Source organism: Heterodontus francisci, chromosome 12 (assembly GCF_036365525.1).
Source record: "Heterodontus francisci isolate sHetFra1 chromosome 12, sHetFra1.hap1, whole genome shotgun sequence".
NCBI classification, from domain to species: Eukaryota; Metazoa; Chordata; class Chondrichthyes; order Heterodontiformes; family Heterodontidae; genus Heterodontus; species Heterodontus francisci.
Window position 1 is genome coordinate 85,804,706 of NC_090382.1, and position 22,189 is coordinate 85,826,894.

The 22,189-nt window shown below is 44.5% G+C and overlaps 1 protein-coding gene across 1 annotated transcript in view; it reads right to left on the bottom strand.

Annotated features, from left to right (window-relative positions):
• Positions 1 to 22,189, bottom strand: part of LOC137375971 (organic cation/carnitine transporter 2-like) — a 151,566-nt gene that overhangs the window by 20,776 nt on the left and 108,601 nt on the right. The window contains exons 6-7 of the mRNA XM_068043786.1: positions 16,291 to 16,505; positions 9,828 to 10,010 (exon numbers count right to left, since the gene is read on the bottom strand). Coding sequence (XP_067899887.1) covers positions 9,828 to 10,010; positions 16,291 to 16,505 — 398 coding nt within the window. The remainder of the gene's footprint in view (positions 1 to 9,827; positions 10,011 to 16,290; positions 16,506 to 22,189) is intronic.

A 22,189-nucleotide genomic window follows, 5' to 3' on the forward strand; every position in this document is an offset into this window, starting at 1 on the left:
AGGACAAAGGCTCTGCAATCTCCTCCCTAGCTTCCCAGAGAATCCTAGGATAAATCCCATCTGGCCCAGGGGACTTATCTATTTTCACACTTTCCAAAATTGCTAACACCTCCTCCTTGTGAACCTCAATCCCATCTAGCCTCGTAGCCTGAATCTCAGTATTCTCAACAACATTTTCATTCTCTACTGTAAATACTGACGCAAAATATTCATTTAACACTTCCCCTATCTCCTCTGATTCCACACACAACTTCCCACTACTATCCTTGATTGGCCCTAATCTAACTCTAGTCATTCTTTTATTCCTGATATACCTATAGAAAGCCTTAGGGTTTTCCCTGATCCGATCCACCAATGACTTCTCGTGTCCTCTCCTTGCTCTTCTTAGCTCTCCCTTTAGATCCTTCCTGGCTAGCTTGTAGCTCTCAAGCGCCCTAACTGAGCCTTCACGTCTCATCCTAACATAAGCCTTCTTCTTCCTCTTGACAAGCGCTTCAACTTCTTTAGTAAACCACGGCTCCCTCGCACGACAACTTCCTCCCTGCCTCACAGGTACATACTTATCAAGGACACGCAGTAGCTGCTCCTTGAATAAGCTCCACATTTCGATTGTTCCCATCCCCTGCAGTTTCCTTCCCCATCCTACGCATCCTAAATCTTGCCTAATCGCATCATAATTTCCTTTCCCCCAGTTATAATTCTTGCCCTGCGGTATATACCTGTCCCTGCCCATCGCTAAGGTAAACCTAACCGAATTGTGATCACTATCACCAAAGTGATCACCTACATCTAAATCTAACACCTGGCCGGGTTCATTTCCCAGTACCAAATCCAATGTGGCATCGCCCCTGGTTGGCCTGTCTACATACTGTGTCAGAAAACCCTCCTGCACACACTGGACAAAAACTGACCCATCTAAAGTACTCGAACTATAGTATTTCCAGTCGATATTTGGAAAGTTAAAGTCCCCCATAACAACTACCCTGTTACTCTCACCCCTGTCGAGAATCATCTTCGCTATCCTTTCCTCTACATCTCTGGAACTATTCGGAGGTCTATAAAAGACTCCCAACAGGGTAACCTCACCTCTCCTGTTTCTAACCTCAGCCCATACTACCTCAGTAGCCGAGTCCTCAAACGTCCTTTCTGTCGCTGTAATACTCTCCTTGATTAACAATGCCACACCCCCCCCTCTTTTACCATCTTCTCTGTTCTTACTGAAACATCTAAATCCCGGAATCTGCAACATCCATTCCTGCCCCTGCTCTACCCATGTCTCCGAAATGGCCACTACATCGAGATCCCAGGTACCAACCCATGCTGCAAGCTCACCCACCTTATTCCGGATGCTCCTGGCGTTGAAATAGACACACTTTAAACCAGGTTCTTGCTTGCCAGTGCCCTCTTGCATCCTTGTAACCATATCCCTGACCTCACTACTCTCAACATCCTGTACACTGGCACTACAATTTAGGTTCCCATTCCCCTGCTGAATCCTGTGATGAAGGGAAGGTCATTGATGAAGCAGTTGAAGATGATTGGGCCAGGGACACTACCCTGAGGAATTCCTGCAGTGATGTCCTGGCACTGAAATCATGGGCTCCAAAAAGCGTCTTCCTTTGTGCTAGGTGTGACTTCAACAGTGGAGAGTTTTCCCCTTATTCTCATTGGCTTTAAATCTGCTAGGGCTCCTTGATGTTACACTTGGTCAAATGCTGCCTTGATGTCAAGGGCAGTTACTCCCACCTCACCTCTGGAATTCAGTTCTTTTGTCCATGTTTGACTGTCATGAGATCTGGAGCCGTGGCCTTGGCGGAACCCAAACTGAGCATCAGTGAGCAGACTATTGGTGAGTAATTGCTGCTTCATAGCTGTGTTACTGGCATCTTCCATCACTTTCCTGATGATTGAAAGTAAATAATAAAGCAGGTTTGCTTTATTGGCTGGTTTGGATTTGCCCTTTTTTTCTGGACCGGACATACATAGGTAATTCTTCACTGTCAGGGAAATGCCAAAGTTGCAGATGTGCTGGAACAGTCTGGCGAGGGGCATGGTTAGGTCTGGGAACAAATCTTCAGCACTACAGCTGGGATGTTGTACAAGCTAGCCAGGAAGGATCTAAAGGGAGAGATAAGAAGAGCAAGGAGAGGACACGATTGGCGGATAGGATCAAAGAAAACCCTAAGGCTTTCTATAGGTATATCAGGAATAAAAGAATGACTAGAGATAGGTTAGTGCCAATCAAGGATAGTAGTGGGAAGTTGTGTGTGGAATCGGAGGAGATAGGGGAAGCGTTAAATGAATATTTTTCGTCAGTATTTACAGTGGAGAAAGAAAATGTTGTCGAGGAGAATACTGAGATACAGACTACTAGGCTAGATGGGATCGAGGTTCACAAGGAGGAGGTGTTAGCAATTGTGGAAAGTGTGAAAATAGATAAGTTCCCTGGGCCAGATGGGATTTATCCTAGGATTCTCTGGGAAGCCAGGGAGGAGATTGCAGAGCCTTTGTCCTTGATTTTTATGTCGTCATTGTCGACAGGAATAGTGCCGGAAGACTGGAGGATAGCAAATGTTGTCCCCTTGTTCAAGAAGGGGAGTAGAGACAGTCCTGGTAATTATAGACCTGTGAGCCTTACTTCGGTTGTGGGTAAAATGTTGGAAAAGGTTATAAGAGATAGGATTTATAATCATCTTGAAAAGAATAAGTTCATTAGAGATAGTCAGCACGGTTTTGTGAAGGGTAGGTCGTGCCTCACAAACCTTATTGAGTTTTTTGACAAGGTGACCAAACAGGTGGATGAGGGTAAAGCCGTGGATGCGGTCTATATGGATTTCAGTAAGGCGTTTGATAAAGTTCCCCACGGTAGGCTATTGCAGAAAATACAGAAGTATGGGAATGAAGGTGAATTAGAGCTTTGGATCAGAAATTGACTAGCTGAAAGAAGACAGAGGGTGGTGGTTGATGGCAAATGTTCATCCTGGAGTTTAGTTACTAGTGGTGTACCGCAAGGATCTGTTTTGGGGCCACTGCTGTTTGTCATTTTTATAAATGACCTGGATGAGGGTGTAGAAGGGTGGGTTAGTAAATTTGCGGATGACACGAAGGTCGGTGGAGTTGTGGATAGTGCCGAAGGATGTTGTAGGTTACAGAGGGACATAGATAGGCTGCAGAGCTGGGCTGAGAGATGGCAAATGGAGTTTAATGCGGAAAAGTGTGAGGTGATTCACTTCGGAAGGAGTAACAGGATTGCAGAATACTGGGCTAATGGGAAGATTCTTGGTAGTGTAGATGAGCAGAGAGATCTTGGTGTCCAGGTACATAAATCCCTGAAAGTTGCCACCCAGGTTAATAGAGCTGTTAAGAAGGCATATGGTGTGTTAGCTTTTATTAGTAGGGGGATCGAGTTTAGGAGCCACGAGGTCATGCTGCAGCTGTGCAGAACTCTTGTGCGGCCGCACCTGGAGTATTGCGTGCAGTTCTGGTCACCGCATTACAGGAAGGATGTGGAAGCTTTGGAAAAGGTGCAGAGGAGATTTACTAGGATGTTGCCTGGTATGGAGGGAAGGTCTTACGAGGAAAGGCTGAGGGACTTGAGGTTGTTTTCGTTAGAGAGAAGGAGGAGAAGAGGTGACTTAATAGAGACATATAAGATAATCAGAGGGTTGGACAGGGTGGATAGTGAGAGCCTTTTTCCTCGGATGGTGATGGCAAACACGAGGGGACATAGCTTTAAGTTGAGGGGTGATAGATATAGGACAGATGTCAGAGGTAGTTTCTTTACACAGAGAGTAGTAGGGGCGTGGAACGCCCTGCCTGCAACAGTAGTAGACTCGCCAACTTTAAGGGCATTTAAGTGGTCATTGGATAGACATATGGATGAAAATGGAATAGTGTAGGTCAGATGGTTTCACAGGTCGGCACAACATCGAGGGCTGAAGGGCCTGTACTGCGCTGTAATGTTCTATGTTCTATGTTGCTGAGGCCGATAGCCTTAGTTATATCCTGTGTCTGCAGTGATTTCTTACTATCATGTGGAATGCTTCCAATTGTCTGTAGACTGGCATCTGTGATGGTGGGGATCTCAGGAGGAGGCCAAGATGGATAATTCACTCGGTACTTCTGGCTGAAGATGGTTGAAAATGCTTCTGCATTGACTCTTGCTCTGACGTGCTGGGCTCTGCCATCATTAAGGTTGGGGATGTTCATGGAACCTCCTCCTCTGGTTAGTTATTTAATCGTCCACCACCATGCATGCATGGATGTGGCAGGACCTCAAATCTATGAACTGATCCGTTGACTGTGGGATTAGTTAGCTCTGTGACTATCTGGAGGACCTCTGGGTACAGAACTGTCCTCACTTTATGCACCAAGATCTTCAGTGCTTCATCAGAGTACTCTGGAGCACACTCTCTGCCCTACTGTGTAATTTTTACCCTTCTTCCTACTCAGACTCTTCCATAGCCATCAGCAGCAGCCAGATGCACTTCCCCTTTAAGAGATGCAGGCTGGCTTTATATAGTGCAGGGTAGTTCCAAGTGGTGCTAGCTTTGCACAAATTTGGGCATGCTGCTGAGGCATGCAGCCAGTTAGCAGCAAGCTTAGCAGTGGGCTGCGTGCTACTATCATTTAATATAGAATGCAGCACAAAGTTTGTGTGCTGCCTGAATTGCAAAGAACTCTTTTTGGGCCTTATTCAATATTTCCTCCAATGTGTTTAAGACTTTGCTATAAATTGTTATTTTGACAGAACAAAATTAATTTATTCTAAATTAATGCCAACATATCAGTTATTAAATATTAACACGTACTTAGTACATGTGTTGGTTCTACTCCTTACAGGAAGCACCCCAGGAACATGAGAAATAGGAGCATGAACAAGGCCCCTTGACACTGCTCCACCTTTCAATAAGATCATGGCTGATCTTTGATCACAACTCCATTTTCTCGCCTGATTCCCATATTCATTGAGTCGCTCAGAGTCCAAAAATTTATCGATCTCAGACTTCTAGAGTCAGAATCATTTATGGCACAGCAGGAAACCATTTGGCCCATCAAGTCCATGTCAGCCCCACTCCCACGTTCGATTCCCACAGACCTGCAAGTCCATTCCCCTCAAGTGGCCATCCAATTTCCTCTTGAAGTCATTGATCGTCTCCACTTCCATCATCCTCAAGGGCAGCGAGTTCCAGATCGTTACCACCCACTGCATAAAAAAGTGCTTCTTCATATACCCCCTGCATCTTTTGCCCAAAACCTTCAATCTGTATCCCCTAGTCCTTCTATCATTAGTTAATGGAAACAGGTTTTCCTTGTCTAACCTATCTAGCCTGTCATAATCTTTTACATTTCTGTTAAATCTCCTCTCAATTTTCTTTATTCTAAGGAGAACAAACCTAGCTTTTCGAACCTAACCTTGTAACTAAGATCCTCCAATCCTGGAATCATTCTGGTAAATCTCCTCTGCACCCACTCAATGACCCGTATATCCTTCCTAAAGTGGTGACCAGAACGGGACACAGTACTCCAGTTGGGGCTTGGCCAGAACTTTATAAAGGTTTAGCTTAACTTCCCTACTTTTGGTACTCAATGCCTTTATTTATGAATTCTGAGATCCCATATGCTTTACTAACCACTCTCTCAATATGCCCTGCCAACTTCAAGGATCTATGTGCATGCACCCCCAGGTCCCTCTGTTCTTGCACACTCTTTAGAACTGTGTCATTGTGTATATACTGCCTCTCCCTATTCCTTTTGCCAAAATGCATCACCTCACATTTCTCCATATTAAATTCCATCTGCCACCTGTCTGCCCGCTCCACTAGCCTATCTATACCCATTCTGCTGTAGGCAGTTCATATCATCCTCACTGTTTGCCGCACCTCCAAGTTTGGTGTCATCGGAAAATTTTGAGATTCTACTCAGTATTACAAGATCCAAGTCATTTATATATAGCAAAAAAAGCAGTGGTCCCAGCAATGACCCTTGGGGAACACCACTGTCTACCATCCCCCAGTCTGAAAAACAATCATTTACTACAACTCGCTGTTTTCTGTCCTTAAGCCAATTTTTTCTCCAATTGAATGCTGTCCCTTCTATTACTTAAGTTTCAATTTTGTTAACTAGCCTTTTATGTGGTACCTTATCAAACGCTTTCTTAAAATCCATATAAACGACATCCACCGCCTTCCCTACAGCAACCTTCTCTGTTACTTCATCAAAAAACTCAATTAGATTAGTCAAACATGTTCTGCCTTTTTCAAATCCATGCTGATAATTCTTAATTAATTCAAACCTCTCTATGTGGCCAATGCTATTTTCCCTGATTATTGTTTCTAAAACCTTACCCACCACTGATGTTAAACTAACTAGCCTGTAATTGCTAGGACTGTCCTTACACCCTTTCTTGAATAAAGGTGTCACATTTGCCACTCTCCAATCCTCTGGCACTCCCCTATATCCGGGGAAGATTGTAAGATTATGGCAAGCCCTTCGGCTATTTCCATTCCCACTTCCTTTAGTAAGCCGGGATGCAAGCCATCCGGACCAGATGACTTACCTAGCATTAGCATAGCCAGCATTTTTAGTATCTCCCCCCTTTTAATTTTTACTCTATCCATTGTCCCTACTCTCTCCGCTTCCACTGATTCCATTTCCTTAGTGGACACCGATACAAGGTACTCATTAAGTATATTAGCCTTGCCCTGCTCCTCTAAGCATATATTACCCTCTTTGTCCCTAATAGGCCCCACTCCACCTCGCAGTACTCTCTTACTATTTACATGCGGGTAGACGATCTTTTAGTTCCCTTTTATGTTGGCTGCCATTCTATTCTCACATTCTCTCTTTGACAGTCTTATTTTCCTCTTCGCCTCCCCTCTCAACTAATTGTTTATGGCGTGGATCGTACTCGATGAGTTCACTTGATGTGCATCATACACCTACATTTTTGTTTCATCATATCTCTATCTCCCTCCTCATCCAAGGAGCCCTGTTCTTGGTTCCCCTACCTTTCGCCCTTGTTGGAATGTTCCTAGCCTGTACCTGAAGCATCTCTTCTTTAAAGATAACCCATTGTTCCGATACAGCTCTTCCTGTCAGTCTTTGGTTCCATTCTACCCTGGCTAGATCCCTTATCACGTTACAATTAGCCCTCTTCCAATCTAGACATTCTAACTTATTTTGTTCCTTGCTTTTCTACATTACTAGTCTAAACCTTATGATATGATAACTCTTATCCAAGTGCTCCCCCACAGACACTTGGTCTACTTGGCCCACTTCATTTCCCAGCACCAGATCCAGCAATGCCTCTTTTCTAGTGGGGCTGAGAACATACTGATCAAGGAAGTTTTCCTGAACACATTTCAGAAATTCCACCCCTCCTTTGGTTCAGTTTTATCCTAGCTAGATCCCATCTAATCCCATTGAAATTAGCCCTCTTCCAATTTAGAAGCTCTACTTTAGTAAAGGAGAAGAGCAAGGAACAATCTAATCTAAACCTTATGATACAATAATCACTCTCCCCCAAAGACATTTGGTCTACTTGGCCCACCTCATTTCCCAGCACTAGATCCGGCAACACCTCCTTCCTAATTGGACCAAGGACATACTGGCCAAAGAAGTTCTCCTGAACACATTTCAGAAATTCCTCCCCCTCCTTACACTTTACTCTAAAATTATCCCAATCAATATTTGGGTAATTAAAGTCCCCCAATTTCACCCCTCTATAGTTCTTGCACATCTCTGTGATTTCCCTGCAGATTTGCTCCTCAATCTCTCATTCTTATTTGGAGGCCTATAGAATACCTCTAGTAACATGATCATATCCATTTTGCTCTTCAACTCTAACCAAATGGATTCTGTCCTTGCCCCTTCAAGGACATCCTCCCTTTCCAACAAGGCAATGTATTCCCTAATCAGTACTGCTATCCCACCTCTTTTTTTTCCTTCTTTATCTTTCCTGAACACTTTATATACTTGTACGCTGTCCTCATAATTTTTAAGCCACATTTCCGTTATTGTCACTACATCATATTCCCATACTGCTATTTGTGCTTGTAGCTCACCAACCTTATTCACCACACTTTCTCAGCCCACTCCCATCTAATATGGAACTACTTCCTTCTCTAGTACTGTCTAACACTCTCACATTATGCACCTTATTCCTCTTTTCTACTTCTATATGCTGATGCCCATCCCCCCTGGCAATTTAGTTTAAACCCTCTACAACCACACTAGTAAATCTCCCCACGAGGCCATTGGTCCCAGTCCTTTTGAGGTGCAACCTGTCTCTTTTGAATAGTTGCCTCCTGCCCCTGAACTGTTATTTAAGAAGTATTTAGATGAGTACTTGAAACACCATAGCATACAAGGCTACGGGCCAAGTGCTGGAAAATGGAATTAGAGTGGTTAGGTGCTTGATGGCCGGCACAGACACGATGGGCCGAAGGGCCTGTTTCTGTGCTGTATAACGTTATGACACTATGACTCTAACTGGTTCCAATGCCCCAAGAATCTGAAGCCCTCCCTCCTGCGCCATGCTTCAATCTGCGCATTGATCCTCCGTATCTTCCTATTTCTACTTTTGCTAGTGCATGGCACTGGGAGTAATCCAGAGATTACTACCTTTGAGGTCCTACAGTTTAACTTCCTCCTGAAAATCTGACGCGTAGGACCTCAATACCTGCTAAAATAAAAGCAAAATACTGCAGATGCTGGAAATCTGAAATAAAAACAAGAAATGCTGGAAATACTCAGCAGGTCTGGCAGCATCTGTGGAGACAAAAGCAGAGTTAACGTTTCAGGTCAGTGACCCTTCATCAGAACTGACAAATATTAGAAATGCAAAAGGTTTTAAGCAAGTAAAGCGGGGGTGAGGCAAGAGATAACAAAAGAGGTGTTGATAGGACAAGAGAATAACTGACCAGAAGGTCATGGAGCAAAGGCAAACGGTATGCTAATGATGTGCTGAAAGATAATGCGTTAGTATAGAGAAGGTGTTAATGGACAGAAAACTGAACAGCCCCAAGCACAAACATGAAAAAAACAGTGGGTAGGCACAGTAGAAACAAACTAAAATAAAATAAACACAAAAAATAAAAAAATAAAAATAAAAAGCGGGGCCCGTCATGCTCTGAAATTATTGAACTCAATGTTCAGTCTGGCAGGCTGTAGTGTGCCTAATTGGTGAATGAGATGCTGTTCGTCGAGCTTGCGTTGATGTTCACTGGAACACTTCAGCAATCCCAGGACAGAGACGTGGGCATGAGTGTGGGGTGTTGGGGGGGCGGGTGGGGGTGGAAGTGTTGAAATGGCCAGTAACCGGAAGCTCGGGGTCACACTTTCGGATGGATCGAAGGTATGCCGCAAAGCAGTCACCCAGTCTGTGTTGGGTTCCCCAGTGTAGAGGAGACCACATTGTGAGCAGTGAATACAGTATACTAAACTGAAAGTAGTACAAGTAAATCGCTGCTTCATCTGAAAGGAGTGTTTGGGGCCTTGGATAGTGAGGAGAAAGGAGGTAAATGAGCAGGTATTACACCTCCTGCGATTGCAGGGGAAGGTCTCGTGGGAAGGGGATAAGATGGTGGGGGTAACGGAGGAGTGGACCAGGGTGTTGTGGAGGGAATGATCCCTTCGGAATGCTGACACCTCGTCCCCTTCCCATGAAGGTGAGAGATATGTGGCGATGCAGAAGGAGGGCCTGGCCAGGCATCATGTGCATATTTATTACTTCATTCATCTCTTCATTTACACCATGTGCACATGGATGGTGTGGTTTTGGTAATGGTCTATCGGTTTCAGGATACATACATAAGTTATCTTACCAAGATAAAAAATGTAAGGCGATATGATGCCGCCGAATCTGCAGGCCATTGAGCTCACTCCGACACCCATGTTTCTTACCGCAGTTGGGTACAGCTCAGCACTATAGACATAAACTATGGAAAAGGCACATGTGGTCCCAAATTTTCCAATCATCACCAGCACTGTGGCAAGTGCTGCAAGATCTAGGAAAAAACACACAGAAGCGTAAACTTAGTGGAAGGTGCACTGGTTTACAAGGTCATGTCTATATAATCCTGTCACACATTTGACACACGGGTTGATTTTCCAAATATGTTCTTCTGGCATAAATGGAGATATATATGTATATTATATACATATGTTATATTTTATATATATATATATATTGATTTATATACACAGACATATATGGTGATGCTCAAGAATGCATCTACAATTTCCCAATATATGTTCCTCATGGACAAGTTTGTGAATTAAAGCATGCATTCATAAAACAGACTCTTCATGTTGATGTTATAAGTACTTGGCTGGTGGAAATGGGGCCCATTGAATACGGCACCTCACCCATCTAAGAACATAAGAATAAGAGCAGGAGTAGACCATGTGGCCCCTCGAGCTTGCTCCACCATTCAATATGATCATGGCTGATCTTCTGCCTTAACTCCGCTTTACAGCCCGCTCCCCATAACCCTTGATTCCCTGAGAGACCAAAAATCTGTCGATCTCAGTCTTAAATATACTCAACAATGAAGTATCCAGAACTCTCTGGGGAAGAGAATTCCAAAAGTTCACAACTCTCTGGTATGGTCTCACCAAAGCCCTATACAATTACAGCAAGACTTCCCTATTCTTGTACTCCAATCCTCATGCAATAAAGGCCACATGCCATTTGCTTTCTAATTGCTTGCTGCACCTGTATGCTAACTTTCTGTGCTCCTAGTACAAGTGCATCCAAGTCTCGACGAATATCAATATTTAGAAGTTTCATGTCTTTTTAAAAAATTCTGATTTTCTATTCCTGCTACCAAAGTGAATAATCTCACACTTCCCCACACTGCGACCCTGTTGTCCGCCCACTTAACCAGTCTATGTCTCTTTGCAGCTTCTTTGTGTCCTCTTCACAGCTTACATTCCCACTTAGCTTTGAATCATAAATAAATTTGGACATTAATACGGCCTGCGAACAGCTGACACCCCAGCACCATTCCTTGCGGCACTCCAATATTTACCACCTGCAACTTGAAAATGTCCCGTTTGTCCCTACTCTCTGCTGTCTGCTAGCCAATCCTCCATCCATGCTAATATATTACCCCCAACTCCATGAGCCCTTATCTTGCATAATAACTTTTTATGTGGCACCTTATCGAAAGTCTTTTGGAAATCTAAGTATATTACATCTACTGGCTCCCCTTTATCTACCCTACTAGTTACATTCTCAAAGAAATCAATTTGGCAAACATGATTTCCCTTTTGTAAAACCATGCTGACTGTCTGATCATGCTATGATTTCCTATGTATATTATTAATAACTGATTCAAGCATTTTCCTGACAACTGATGTCAGGCTAATTAGCCTGTAGTTCCCTGTTAACTCTCTCCCTCCTTTCTTGAATAGTGTTATTAAATTTGCTCATTTCCAATCCTCTGGGAATTTTCACAGTGCAAAGTCAAATAAGAAATCACGGGTATAAAATAGTCTGTTTCAGCCTGAGACAGTAACTGAGTTGGTGGTAGCAGCCAAAGATGATGGCTTTGATATTCACAATGTTTAGCATCAGGAAATTGGAGCTCATCCAAGACTGTTAATTGGTGGATAAACAGTTCAACAATACAGAGACACTGGAGGGGTCTGAGAGATAAGAGCTGGGTATCATCTGTGCACATGTGGAAGCTGACCACCAAGTCCGTGCATGATGTCGACAAGGGGCAGCATGAAGATGATGAAGAGGAGGAGGAGGCCAGGGATAATTCCTTGCAGATTCCCAAGATAAAGGTGTAGAGGTGGGAATAGAAGCCAGTTACTCTGGCTGTGATTGGATACGCAAGACTGGAACATGTGAAGATATTCCCTGTTGGATAACAACTGGGTGAATGCAAGAAACCAGGAAGGAAAGGGTTACTTAGTGGCTCGGTAGCACCAGTACTGACTGAGCTGGCCGAGTCCTAAAGGACATAGCTGCTAGACTGGGTCTGCGGGAGGTGGTGGGGGAACCAACACGAGGGAAAAACATCCTTGACCTCGTCCTCACCAATCTGCCTGCTGGAGATGCTTCTGTCCATGACCGTGACCACCGCACAGTCCTTGAGGAGACGAAGTCCCGCCTTCACATTGAGGATACCGTCCGTCGTGTTGTGTGGCACTTTCTTTTGGGCCTCCTTATCTCGAGAGACAATGGATACGCGCCTGGAGGTGGTCAGTGGTTTGTGAAGCAGCGCCTGGAGTGGCTATAAAGGCCAATTCTGGAGTGACAGGCTCTTCCACAGGTGCTGCAGAGAAATTTGTTTGTTGGGGCTGTTGCACAGTTGGCTCTCCCCTTGCGCCTCTGTCTTTTTTCCTGCCAACTACTAAGTCTCTTCGACTCGCCACAATTTAGCCCTGACTTTATGGCTGCCCGCCAGCTCTGGCGAATGCTGGCAACTGACTCCCACGACTTGTGATCAATGTCACACGATTTCATGTCGCGTTTGCAGACGTCTTTATAACGGAGACATGGACGGCCGGTGGGTCTGATACCAGTGGCGAGCTCGCTGTACAATGTGTCTTTGGGGATCCTGCCATCTTCCATGCGGCTCACATGGCCAAGCCATCTCAAGCGCCGCTGACTCAGTAGTGTGTATAAGCTGGGGATGTTGGCCGCTTCAAGGACTTCTGTGTTGGAGATATAGTCCTGCCACCTGATGCCAAGTATTCTCCGAAGGCAGCGAAGATGGAATGAATTGAGACGTCGCTCTTGGCTGGCATACGTTGTCCAGGCCTCGCTGCCGTAGAGCAAGGTACTGAGGACAGTGTGGCACTAGCACCGTGCTAAATGGGATAGATTTCGAACAGATCTAGCAATGCAAAACTGGGCATCCATGAGGAGCTGTGGGCCATCAGCAGCAGCAGAATTGTACTCAACCACAATCTGTAACCTCATGGCCTGGCATATCCCCCACTCTACCATTACCATCAAGCCAGGAGACCAACCCTGGTTCAATGTTTAGAGATACAGCACTGAAACAGGCCCTTCGGCCCACTGAGTCTGTGGCGACCATCAACCACCCACTTATACTAATCCTACACTAATCCCATATTCCTACCACATCCCCACCTGTCCCTATATTTTCCCTGCCACCTACCTATACTAGGGGCAATTTCTATTGGCCAATTTACCTATCAACCTGCAAGTCTTTGGCATGTGGGAGGAAACCGGAGCACCCGGAGGAAACCCATGCAGACACAGGGAGAACTTGCAAACTCCACACAGGCAGTACCCGGAATCGAACCCGGGTCGCTGGAGCTGTGAGGCTGCGGTGCTAACCACTGCGCCACTGTGCCGCCCACAATGAAGAGTGCAGGAGGACATGTCAGGAGCAGCACCAGGCATAGCTCAAAATGAGGGGTCAACCTGGTGAAGCTACAACCCAGGACTATATGCGTGCCAAACTGAGTAAGCAGCATGCGATAGACAGAGCTAAGTGATCAAATAACCAACGGATCAGATCGAATCTCTGCAGTCCTGCCACATCCAGCCGTGAATGGCGGTGGACAATTAAACAACTAACTGGAGGAGGTGGATCCACAAATATACCCATCCTCAATGATGGGGGAGCCCAGCACATCAGTGCGAAAGATAAGGCTGAAGCATTTGCAACAATCTTCAGCCAAAAGTGCCGCGTTGATGATCCATCTCAGCCTCCTCCTGACGTCCCCAGCATTACAGATGCCAGACTTCAGCCAATTCGATTCACTCCGCGTGATATAAAGAAACGACTGAAAGCACTGTATACTGCAAAAGCTATGGGCCCTGACAATATTCCGGCAATAGTACTGAAGACCTGTGCTCCAGAACTTGCCGCGCCCCTAGCCAAGCTGTTCCAGTACAGCTACAACACTGGCATCTACCCTGCAATGTGGAAAATTGCCCAGGTATGTCCTGTACACAAAAAGCTGGACAAGTCCAACCCAGCAATTTCAGCCCCATCAGCCTACTCTCAATCATCAGTAAAGTGATGGAAGGTGTCATCAACAGTGCCATCAAGCAGCACTTGCTTAGCAATAACCTGCTCAGTGACGCTCAGTTAGGGTTCCGCCAGGGCCACTCAGCTCCTGACCTCATTACAGCCTTGGTTCAAACATGGACAAAAGAGCTGAACTCAAGATGTGAGGTGAGAGTGACTGCCCTTGACATCAAGGCAGCATTTGACCGAGTATGCCATCAAGGAGCCCTAGCAAAACTGAGGTCAATGGGAATCAGGGGGGAAACCCTCCGCTGGCTGGAGTCATACCTAGCGCAAAGGAAGATGGTTGTGGTTGTTGGAGGTCAATCATCTGAGCTCCAGGACATCACTGCAGGAGTTCCTCAAGGTAGTGTCCTGGGCCCAACCATCTTCAGCTGCTTCATCAATGACCTTCCTTTAATCATAAGGTCAGAAGTGGGGATGTTCGCTGATGATTGCACAATGTTCAGCACCATTCGTGACTCCTCAGGTACTGAAGCAGTCCGTTTAGAAATGCAGCAAGACCCAGACAAGACCCAGGCTTGGGCTGATAAGTGGCAAGTAACATTCGCGCCACACAAGTGCCAGGCAATGACCATCTCCAACAAGAGAGAATCTAACCAACTCCCCTTGACATTCAATGGCATTACGATCGCTGAATCTCCCACTATCAACATCCTAGGGGCTACCATTGACCAGAAACTGAACTGGAGTAGCCATATTAGTACCGTGGCTACAAGAGCAGCTCAGAGGCTAGGAATCTTGAGGCGAGTAACTCACCTCCTGACTCTCCACAGCCTGTCCACCATCTACAAGGCACAAGTCAGGAGTGTGATGGAATACTCTCCACTTGCCTGGATGGGTGCAGCTCCAACAACACTCAAGAAGCTCGACACCATCCAGGACAAAGCACCCCATCTACAAACATTCACTCCCTCCAACACCAACGCACAGTGGCAGCAGTGTGTACCATCTACAAGATGCACTGCAGCAATGCACCAAGGCTCCTTAGACAGCACCTTCCAACCCGCGATCTCTACCAACTAGAAGGACAAGAGCAGCAAATACATGGGAACACCACCACCTGCAAGTTCCCCTCCAAGTCACACACCATCCTGACTTGGAACTATATCGCCGTTCCTTCACCGTCGCTGGGTCAAAATCCTGGAACTTCCTTCCTATCAGCACTGTGGGTATACCTACCCCAAATGGATTGCAGCGGTTCAAGAAGGCAGCTCACCATCACCTTCTGAAGGGCAATTAGGGATGGGCAATAAATGCTGGCCTGACCATCGTCGCCCACATCCCATGAATACATTTTTTAAAAAGACAGTTTTAGAGCTGTGAAAACCTGAATGGAAGGATTTAAACACTGAATTGCAGGAGAGATGGGCTGAGATCGGGGGGCCACAACAAATTTTAAGATTTGGGGGAAGAAAGAGAGGAAAAGAACTGGGTGGAAGTTTGATTGTGGTTATGTTTGAGGAAGGGATAATGATGGTGGTATTGAATGGAAGGGGAACAGTGCTGAGTGAGCTCTGGTGTTAGCTATCATGGGGGCCTATAAACAAAGATGGGTGGTCAGGAATTTTTTGGCAATGTGTGAATTTGTAATAGGCAAGGGTTCCCACCAATACAATTCCACCTGATGTATTCCACATGTATTTAAGTATTGACGCTCTGAAACTCAATGGAAGCCAAAGGACATTGTGTCTGGGGCTTAACTCACCCAAGAAAACAGATGTCACATCTACTTACTAATAAGAGTAAACAGCATGGAGAGTGGGGTTGGGGACGGGGCTGTGGAAGCAGCAATAAGTATATCCTGGACAAATTAAATTCACATACGTCATATTCTAAGAGTGTGTTGGCTCCACTTGCAGTATTTGATTGCAACAAAATTGAAGTTTCAGCTGTTCCATATTTTGATTCTTGGGTAAAATATAAGGTTTTGTATAACTAGGGATGAAGAGGTGGTTAGATAATTCAGCTTTTCTGCCAATGCTGATGTTGAGTAAAGTATCAGGTGTACACGGCTGGCCTGGGGTGAGTCACCCACTAATTTTCCCTCTGTCACTGTTCTCCTCTCAGCACCTCATCCTTACAACACAGCTAACATCAGTGAAATTGTGATGGGTCTTCATAGTTTGTGGAAAATATGACAGAATGTTAAAATCTATTAACGATTACACTACATGTATATTTCATTGATCATGAAATGCTACAAAAAAAAATTTAACAAAGGGCATGTTATGATAATTTTAGCTGCACTTGAAAAATTTACTTGAAGGTATAAGCTGGATGAAGAAAAGGACGATTCCACCAAGGAAAAGTGAGCCTGAAAGGCTAAACCTGCGGGAAAACCTCTGGAGAAAAAACCAAGCTGCTACATAGGCCGGAACTTCGATGGCACCAGCGAAGAAACAGTTCAAATAGTCATCACCATGGAGATTGGGTGTGCTCAAAGTCAGGCCAAAGTATCCAACTGCCATAAACATCCTGCAACAAAATGGTAAAATCTGCTTATAAAAAGATATTTAAAAACATTCCACCCCCACCCCTTTTTTTCCATTCTGGTTTTACTAGGATTTTCTTTCTCTCTCATTCGTGCTCCCTGTTCCACCTAACACTTCCCCTAGAACCATAGAAAAATTACAGCACAGAAGGAGGCCATTCAGCCCATTGTGTCTATGCCAGCCGAAAAAACTAGCCATCCACTCTAATCCCATCTTCTAGCACCTGGTCCATAGCCTTGCAGGTTACAGCACTTCAGGTGCAGGTCCAGGTACCTTTTAAATGTGTTGAGGGCTTCTGCCTCCACCACCGTTCCCAGCAATGAATTCCAGACACCCGCCACCCTCTGGGTAAAAACGTTTATCCTCATGTCCCCTCTAATCCTTCTACCAATCACCTTAAATTTGTGCCCCCTGGTAATTCCCTCTCTGCTCAGGGAAACAGGTCCTTCCTGTCTACTCTATCTAGGCAGCTCATAATTTTGTACACCTCAATTAACTCACCCCTCAGCCTCCTCCAATCTAAGGAAAACATCACTAGCCAATTCAATCTTTCCTCATGGCAACAACTTTCAAGCCCTGACAACATTCTTGTAAATTTCCTCTGTACTCTCTCCAGGGCAATTGTTTCTTTCCTGTAATGTGGTGACCAGAACTGTACGCAATACTCCAGTTGTGGCCGAACCAGCGTTTTATACAGTTCCAGCATTACATACCCGCTTTTGTATTCTATCCCTCGATCAATAAGGAAAGCCTTCTTCACCACTCTATTTACCTGTCCTTCCACTTTCCAGGACCTGTGGACATGACGCCAAGGTCTCTCACATCTTCTACCCCTCTCAATATCCTCCCGTTCATTGTGTATTCCCTCGCTTTGTTTGCCCTCCCCAAATGCACTACCTCACACTTCTCTGGATTGAATTCCACTTGCTACATCTCCACCCACTCAACCAAACCATTGATATCATTCTGTAGTCTGCAGCTATCCTCTTCACGATCAACTACATGGCCAATTTTTGTGTTGTCAGCAAATTTCCTAATCAAGTCTCTCACATTTAAGTCCAAATCATTAATATATACCACAAACAGCATCAAGGGGACAGGCAGCAGATCTGCTCTGCATACTCTGTATTAATGCCAAATATTAGAAACTGAACAGGAACACTCCCTGTAGACAATTAATCTTCTAAATTTACCCCTCCTCTCCACTAAGAAATAGCAGCATTTCTATTGGAATTTGTTTGGAAAATCAAATGCTCTACACAATACCTGTATGTATGATTCCATTCCAAATTTTATTTTTCCGCTGGTTCAAGGAGTAGAGTAACATACTGACTGACAATGATCCATCCAGTTGCTGAGAGACTGGGCAGGCGAGTTCCTTCTGTCCTACCCTCAATGCTACAGATGTATATATGTTTTACTTTTACCTAAATACAGCCATTTATAGTCACTTATGGCAGAGAAGGAGGCCATTCAGGCCCATCGAATCCACGCCTATCTATTGAAGTATTTCAATTGGTTCACATTCCTATACAATTGGATTTTGGTGTTATACTTTCATTTGGTCGTGGCTTAATATACTGCAATCTACCCAAATACAGATAAATGGGTATGATCTAATTGCCATAACGGAAACATGGTTACAGGGTGACCAAGAATGGGAACTGAATGTTCAAGGATATTCGACATTTAGGAAGGGCAGGCAAAAAGGAAAAGGCGGTGATGTTGCGCTGATACTAAGGGATGCGATCAGTACATTAATAAGGGAGGATCTCAGATCGGAAGAACAAAATGTGGCATCTGCCTGGGTGGAGCTAAGAAACAACAAGGGGCAGCAAACATTGGTAGGAGTTGTTTATAGGCCACCAAACAGTAGTGATAGTGTGGGGCATGGTATTAATCAGGACATTAGAGCAGCATGTGGCATGGTAATACAGTAAAATGGGTGAATTCAATCTGCATAATAACTGGGTAAAACAAATGAGCACTAATGCTGTGGAGGACATGTTTCTGGAGTGTGTTAGGGATGGTTTTCTAGAGCAGTATGTTGAGGAACCCACAAGAGAACAGGTTATATTAGATCTAGTTTTATGTAATGAGAAAGGGCTAATTAATAACCTTGTTGTAAAAGAACCTTTAGGGATGATTGACCATCATATGATAGAATTTTACATTATCTTTGAAAGTGAGGTAGTTCAATGAAGAGTGCAGAAGGGCATACTAGGAGCAGCACCAGTCATACCTCAAAATGAGATATCAACCTGATGAAGCTAGAACACAGGACTACTTGCATGCCAAACTGGGTAAGCAGCATGCGATAGACAGAACTAAACAATCCCATAACCAACGGATCAGATCTAAGCTCTGCAGTCTTGCCACATCTAGCCGTGAATGGTGGTGGACAATTAAACAACTAACTGGAGGAGGTGGCTCCACAAATATCCCCATCCTCAATGATGGGGGAGCCTAGCACATCAGTGCGAAAGATAAGCCTTGGTTCAAACATGGACAAAAGGGCTGAACTCAAGAGGTGAGGTGAGAGTTACTGCCCTTGATATCAAAGCAACATTTGACAGAGTATGACATCAAGGAGCCCTAGGAAAACTGAAGTCAATGGGAATCAGGGGGAAAACTCTCTGCTGGTTGGAGTCATACATAGTACAAAGGAAGATGGTTGTGGTTGTTGGACGTCAATCATCTCAGCTCCAGGACATCACTGTAGGAGTTCATCAGGGTAGTGTTCTAGGCTCAACTATCTACAGCTGCTTCATCAATGACCTTCCATCAAGCATAAGGTCAGAAGTGGGGATGTTTGCTGATGATTGCACAATGTTCAGCAACATTCGCCACGCCTCAGATAGTGAAGCAGTCCGTTTAGAAATGCAGCAAGACCTGGACAATATCCAGGTTTGGGCTGATAAGTGGCAAGTAACATTCGCACCACACAAGTGCCAGGCAATGACCAGCTCAAATAAGAGAGAATCTAACCATCTCTCCTTGACATTCAATGGCATTACCATCGCTGAATCCCCCACTATCAAGATCCTAGGGGTTACCATTGACCAGAAACTGAACTGGAGGAGCCATATAAATACTGTGGCTACAAGAGCAGGTCAGAGGCTAGGAATTCTGCGTGAGAAACTCACCTCCTGACTCCCCAAAGCCTGTCCACCATGTACAAGGCACAAGTCAGGAGTGTGATAGAATACTCTCCACTTGCCTGGCTGGGTGCAGCTCCAACAACACTCAAAAAGCTCGACATCATCCAGGACAAAGCAGCCCGCTTGATTGGCACCCCATCCACAAACATTCACTCCCTCCACCACCGACGCACAGTGGCAGCAGTGTGTACGAGATGCACTACAGCAATGCACCAAGGCTCCTTAGACAGCACCTTCCAAACCCGCGATCTCTACCAACTAGAAGGACAAGGGCAGCAAATGCATGGGAACACCACCACCAGCAAGTTCCCCTCCAAGTCACACACCATCCTGACTTGGAACGATATCGTTGTTCCTTCACTGTCGCTGGGTCAAAATCCTGGAACTCCCTTCCTAACAGCACAGTGGGTGTCCCTACCTCATCTGGACTGCAGCGGTTCAAGAAGGCAGCTCACCACCACCTTTTCAAGGGCAATTAGGGATGGGCAATATATGCTGGCCTAGCCAGCGATGCCCACATCCCATGAATGAATTTTTAAAAAATCTGAAGTAAGGGTGTTAAATTTGAACAAAGAAAATTATGACGGTATGAGGGGCAATTTGGCTGAGGTGGATTGGGACAATATATTAAAAGGTATGACGTACATATGCAATGGATAGTCTTTAAAGAAATATTATATAGTTTACAGCAGCTATACATTCCTTCAAGACACAAAAAACCCAAAAGTAAAGGCAGTCAACCGTTGATAACAAAGAAAGTTGAGGATTGTATAAGATTAAAAGAAAAGGCCTATAAAGTTGCCATAAGTAGTAGTAAACCTGAGGATTGGGAAGATTATAGAATACAGCAAAGGATGACAAAGAAACTGATAAAAAAAGGAAGAATAGAATATGAATGTAGGATAGCAAAAAATATAAAAATGGGCTGTGAAAGCTTCTATAGGTATGTAAAAAGGAAGCATTTGGCTAAGACAAATGTGGATCCATTACAGGCAGAGTCAGGAGAATTTATAATGGGGAATTCAGAAATGGCAGAGAAGCTAAATGATTACTTTGTGTCTGTCTTCACTGAGGAACATACAAGAAATCTCCCAGAATTAGAGATCCAAGGGGTTAGGGGGAGTGAAGAATTGAAGGAAATTAGTATTAGCAAGAAGGTTGTACTGGAGAAATTATGGGGCTGAAGGTTGATATGTCCCCAGGACCTGGTATTCTACATCGCAAAGTGTTGAAAGAGGTAGCTATGGAGATAGTGGATGCATTGGTGATCATCTTCCAAAATTCTACAAATTCTGGAGAGGTTCCTGCAGATTGGAAGGTCGCAAATGTTATTGCACTATTTAAGAAGGGAGGGAGAGGGAAAACAGGGAATTACAGACCTGTTAGCCTTACATCAGACATTGGCAAAATGCTAGAATCTATTCTAAAGAATGTGATAAATGGACACTTGGATAATAATGATCTGATTGGGCATAGTCAACATGGATTTATGAATGGGAAATCATGTTTGATGAACCTGTTGGAGTTTTTTGAGGATGTTACCAACAGAATTGATAAAGGGGAGTTGGTGGACGTTGTATACTTGGATTTTCAGAAGGCTTTTGATAAAGTCCCCCCACAGGAGGTTGGTTAGCAAAATTAAAGCACATGGGATAGGAGGTTATATACTGGTGTGGATTAAGGATTGGTTAACAGGTAGAAAGCACAGAGTAGGAATAAATGGGTCATTTTCACGTTGGCAGGCTGTGACTAGTGGGGTACCACAGGGATCAGTGCTTGGGTCCCAGCTGTTCACAATATATATCAATGATTTGGATGTGGGGACCAAATCTAGTATTTCCAAGTTCGCAGATGACACAAAACTAGGTGGGAATGTGTGTTGTGAGGAAGATGAAAACTGGCTTCAAGGGAATTTGGACAGACTTAGTGAGTGGGCAAGAACGTGGCAGATGGAATATAATGCGGAAAAATGTGAGGTTATCCACTTTGGTAGGAGGAATAGATGTGCAGAATATTTCTTAAATGGTAAGAGATTATGAAGTGTAGATGTACAAAGGGACCTAGGTATCCTTGTCGATAAGTCATTGAAAACTAACATGCAGGTGCAGCAAGTAATTAGGAAGGCTAATGGTATGTTAGCCTTTATTGCAAGAGAGTTTGAGTACAGGAGTAGTGAAGTCTTGCTTCAATTGTATAGAACCTTGGTTAGACTGCACTTGGAGTACTGTGTGCAGTTTTGGTCCCCTTACCTTAGGAAAGATATTATTGCCATCGAGGGAGTGCAATGCAGGTTCACCAGACTTGTTCCCGGGATGGCAGGATTGCCCTATGAAGGGAGATTGGGGAAACTGGGCCTGTATTCTCTAGTTTCAAAGAATGAGAGATGATCTCATTGAAACTTACAAAATACTTAGAATCATAGAAAGTTTAAGGCACAGAAAGAGGCCACTTGGCCCATCGTGTTTGTGCCGGCCGAAAAACAATCCACTTATTCTAATCCCATCTT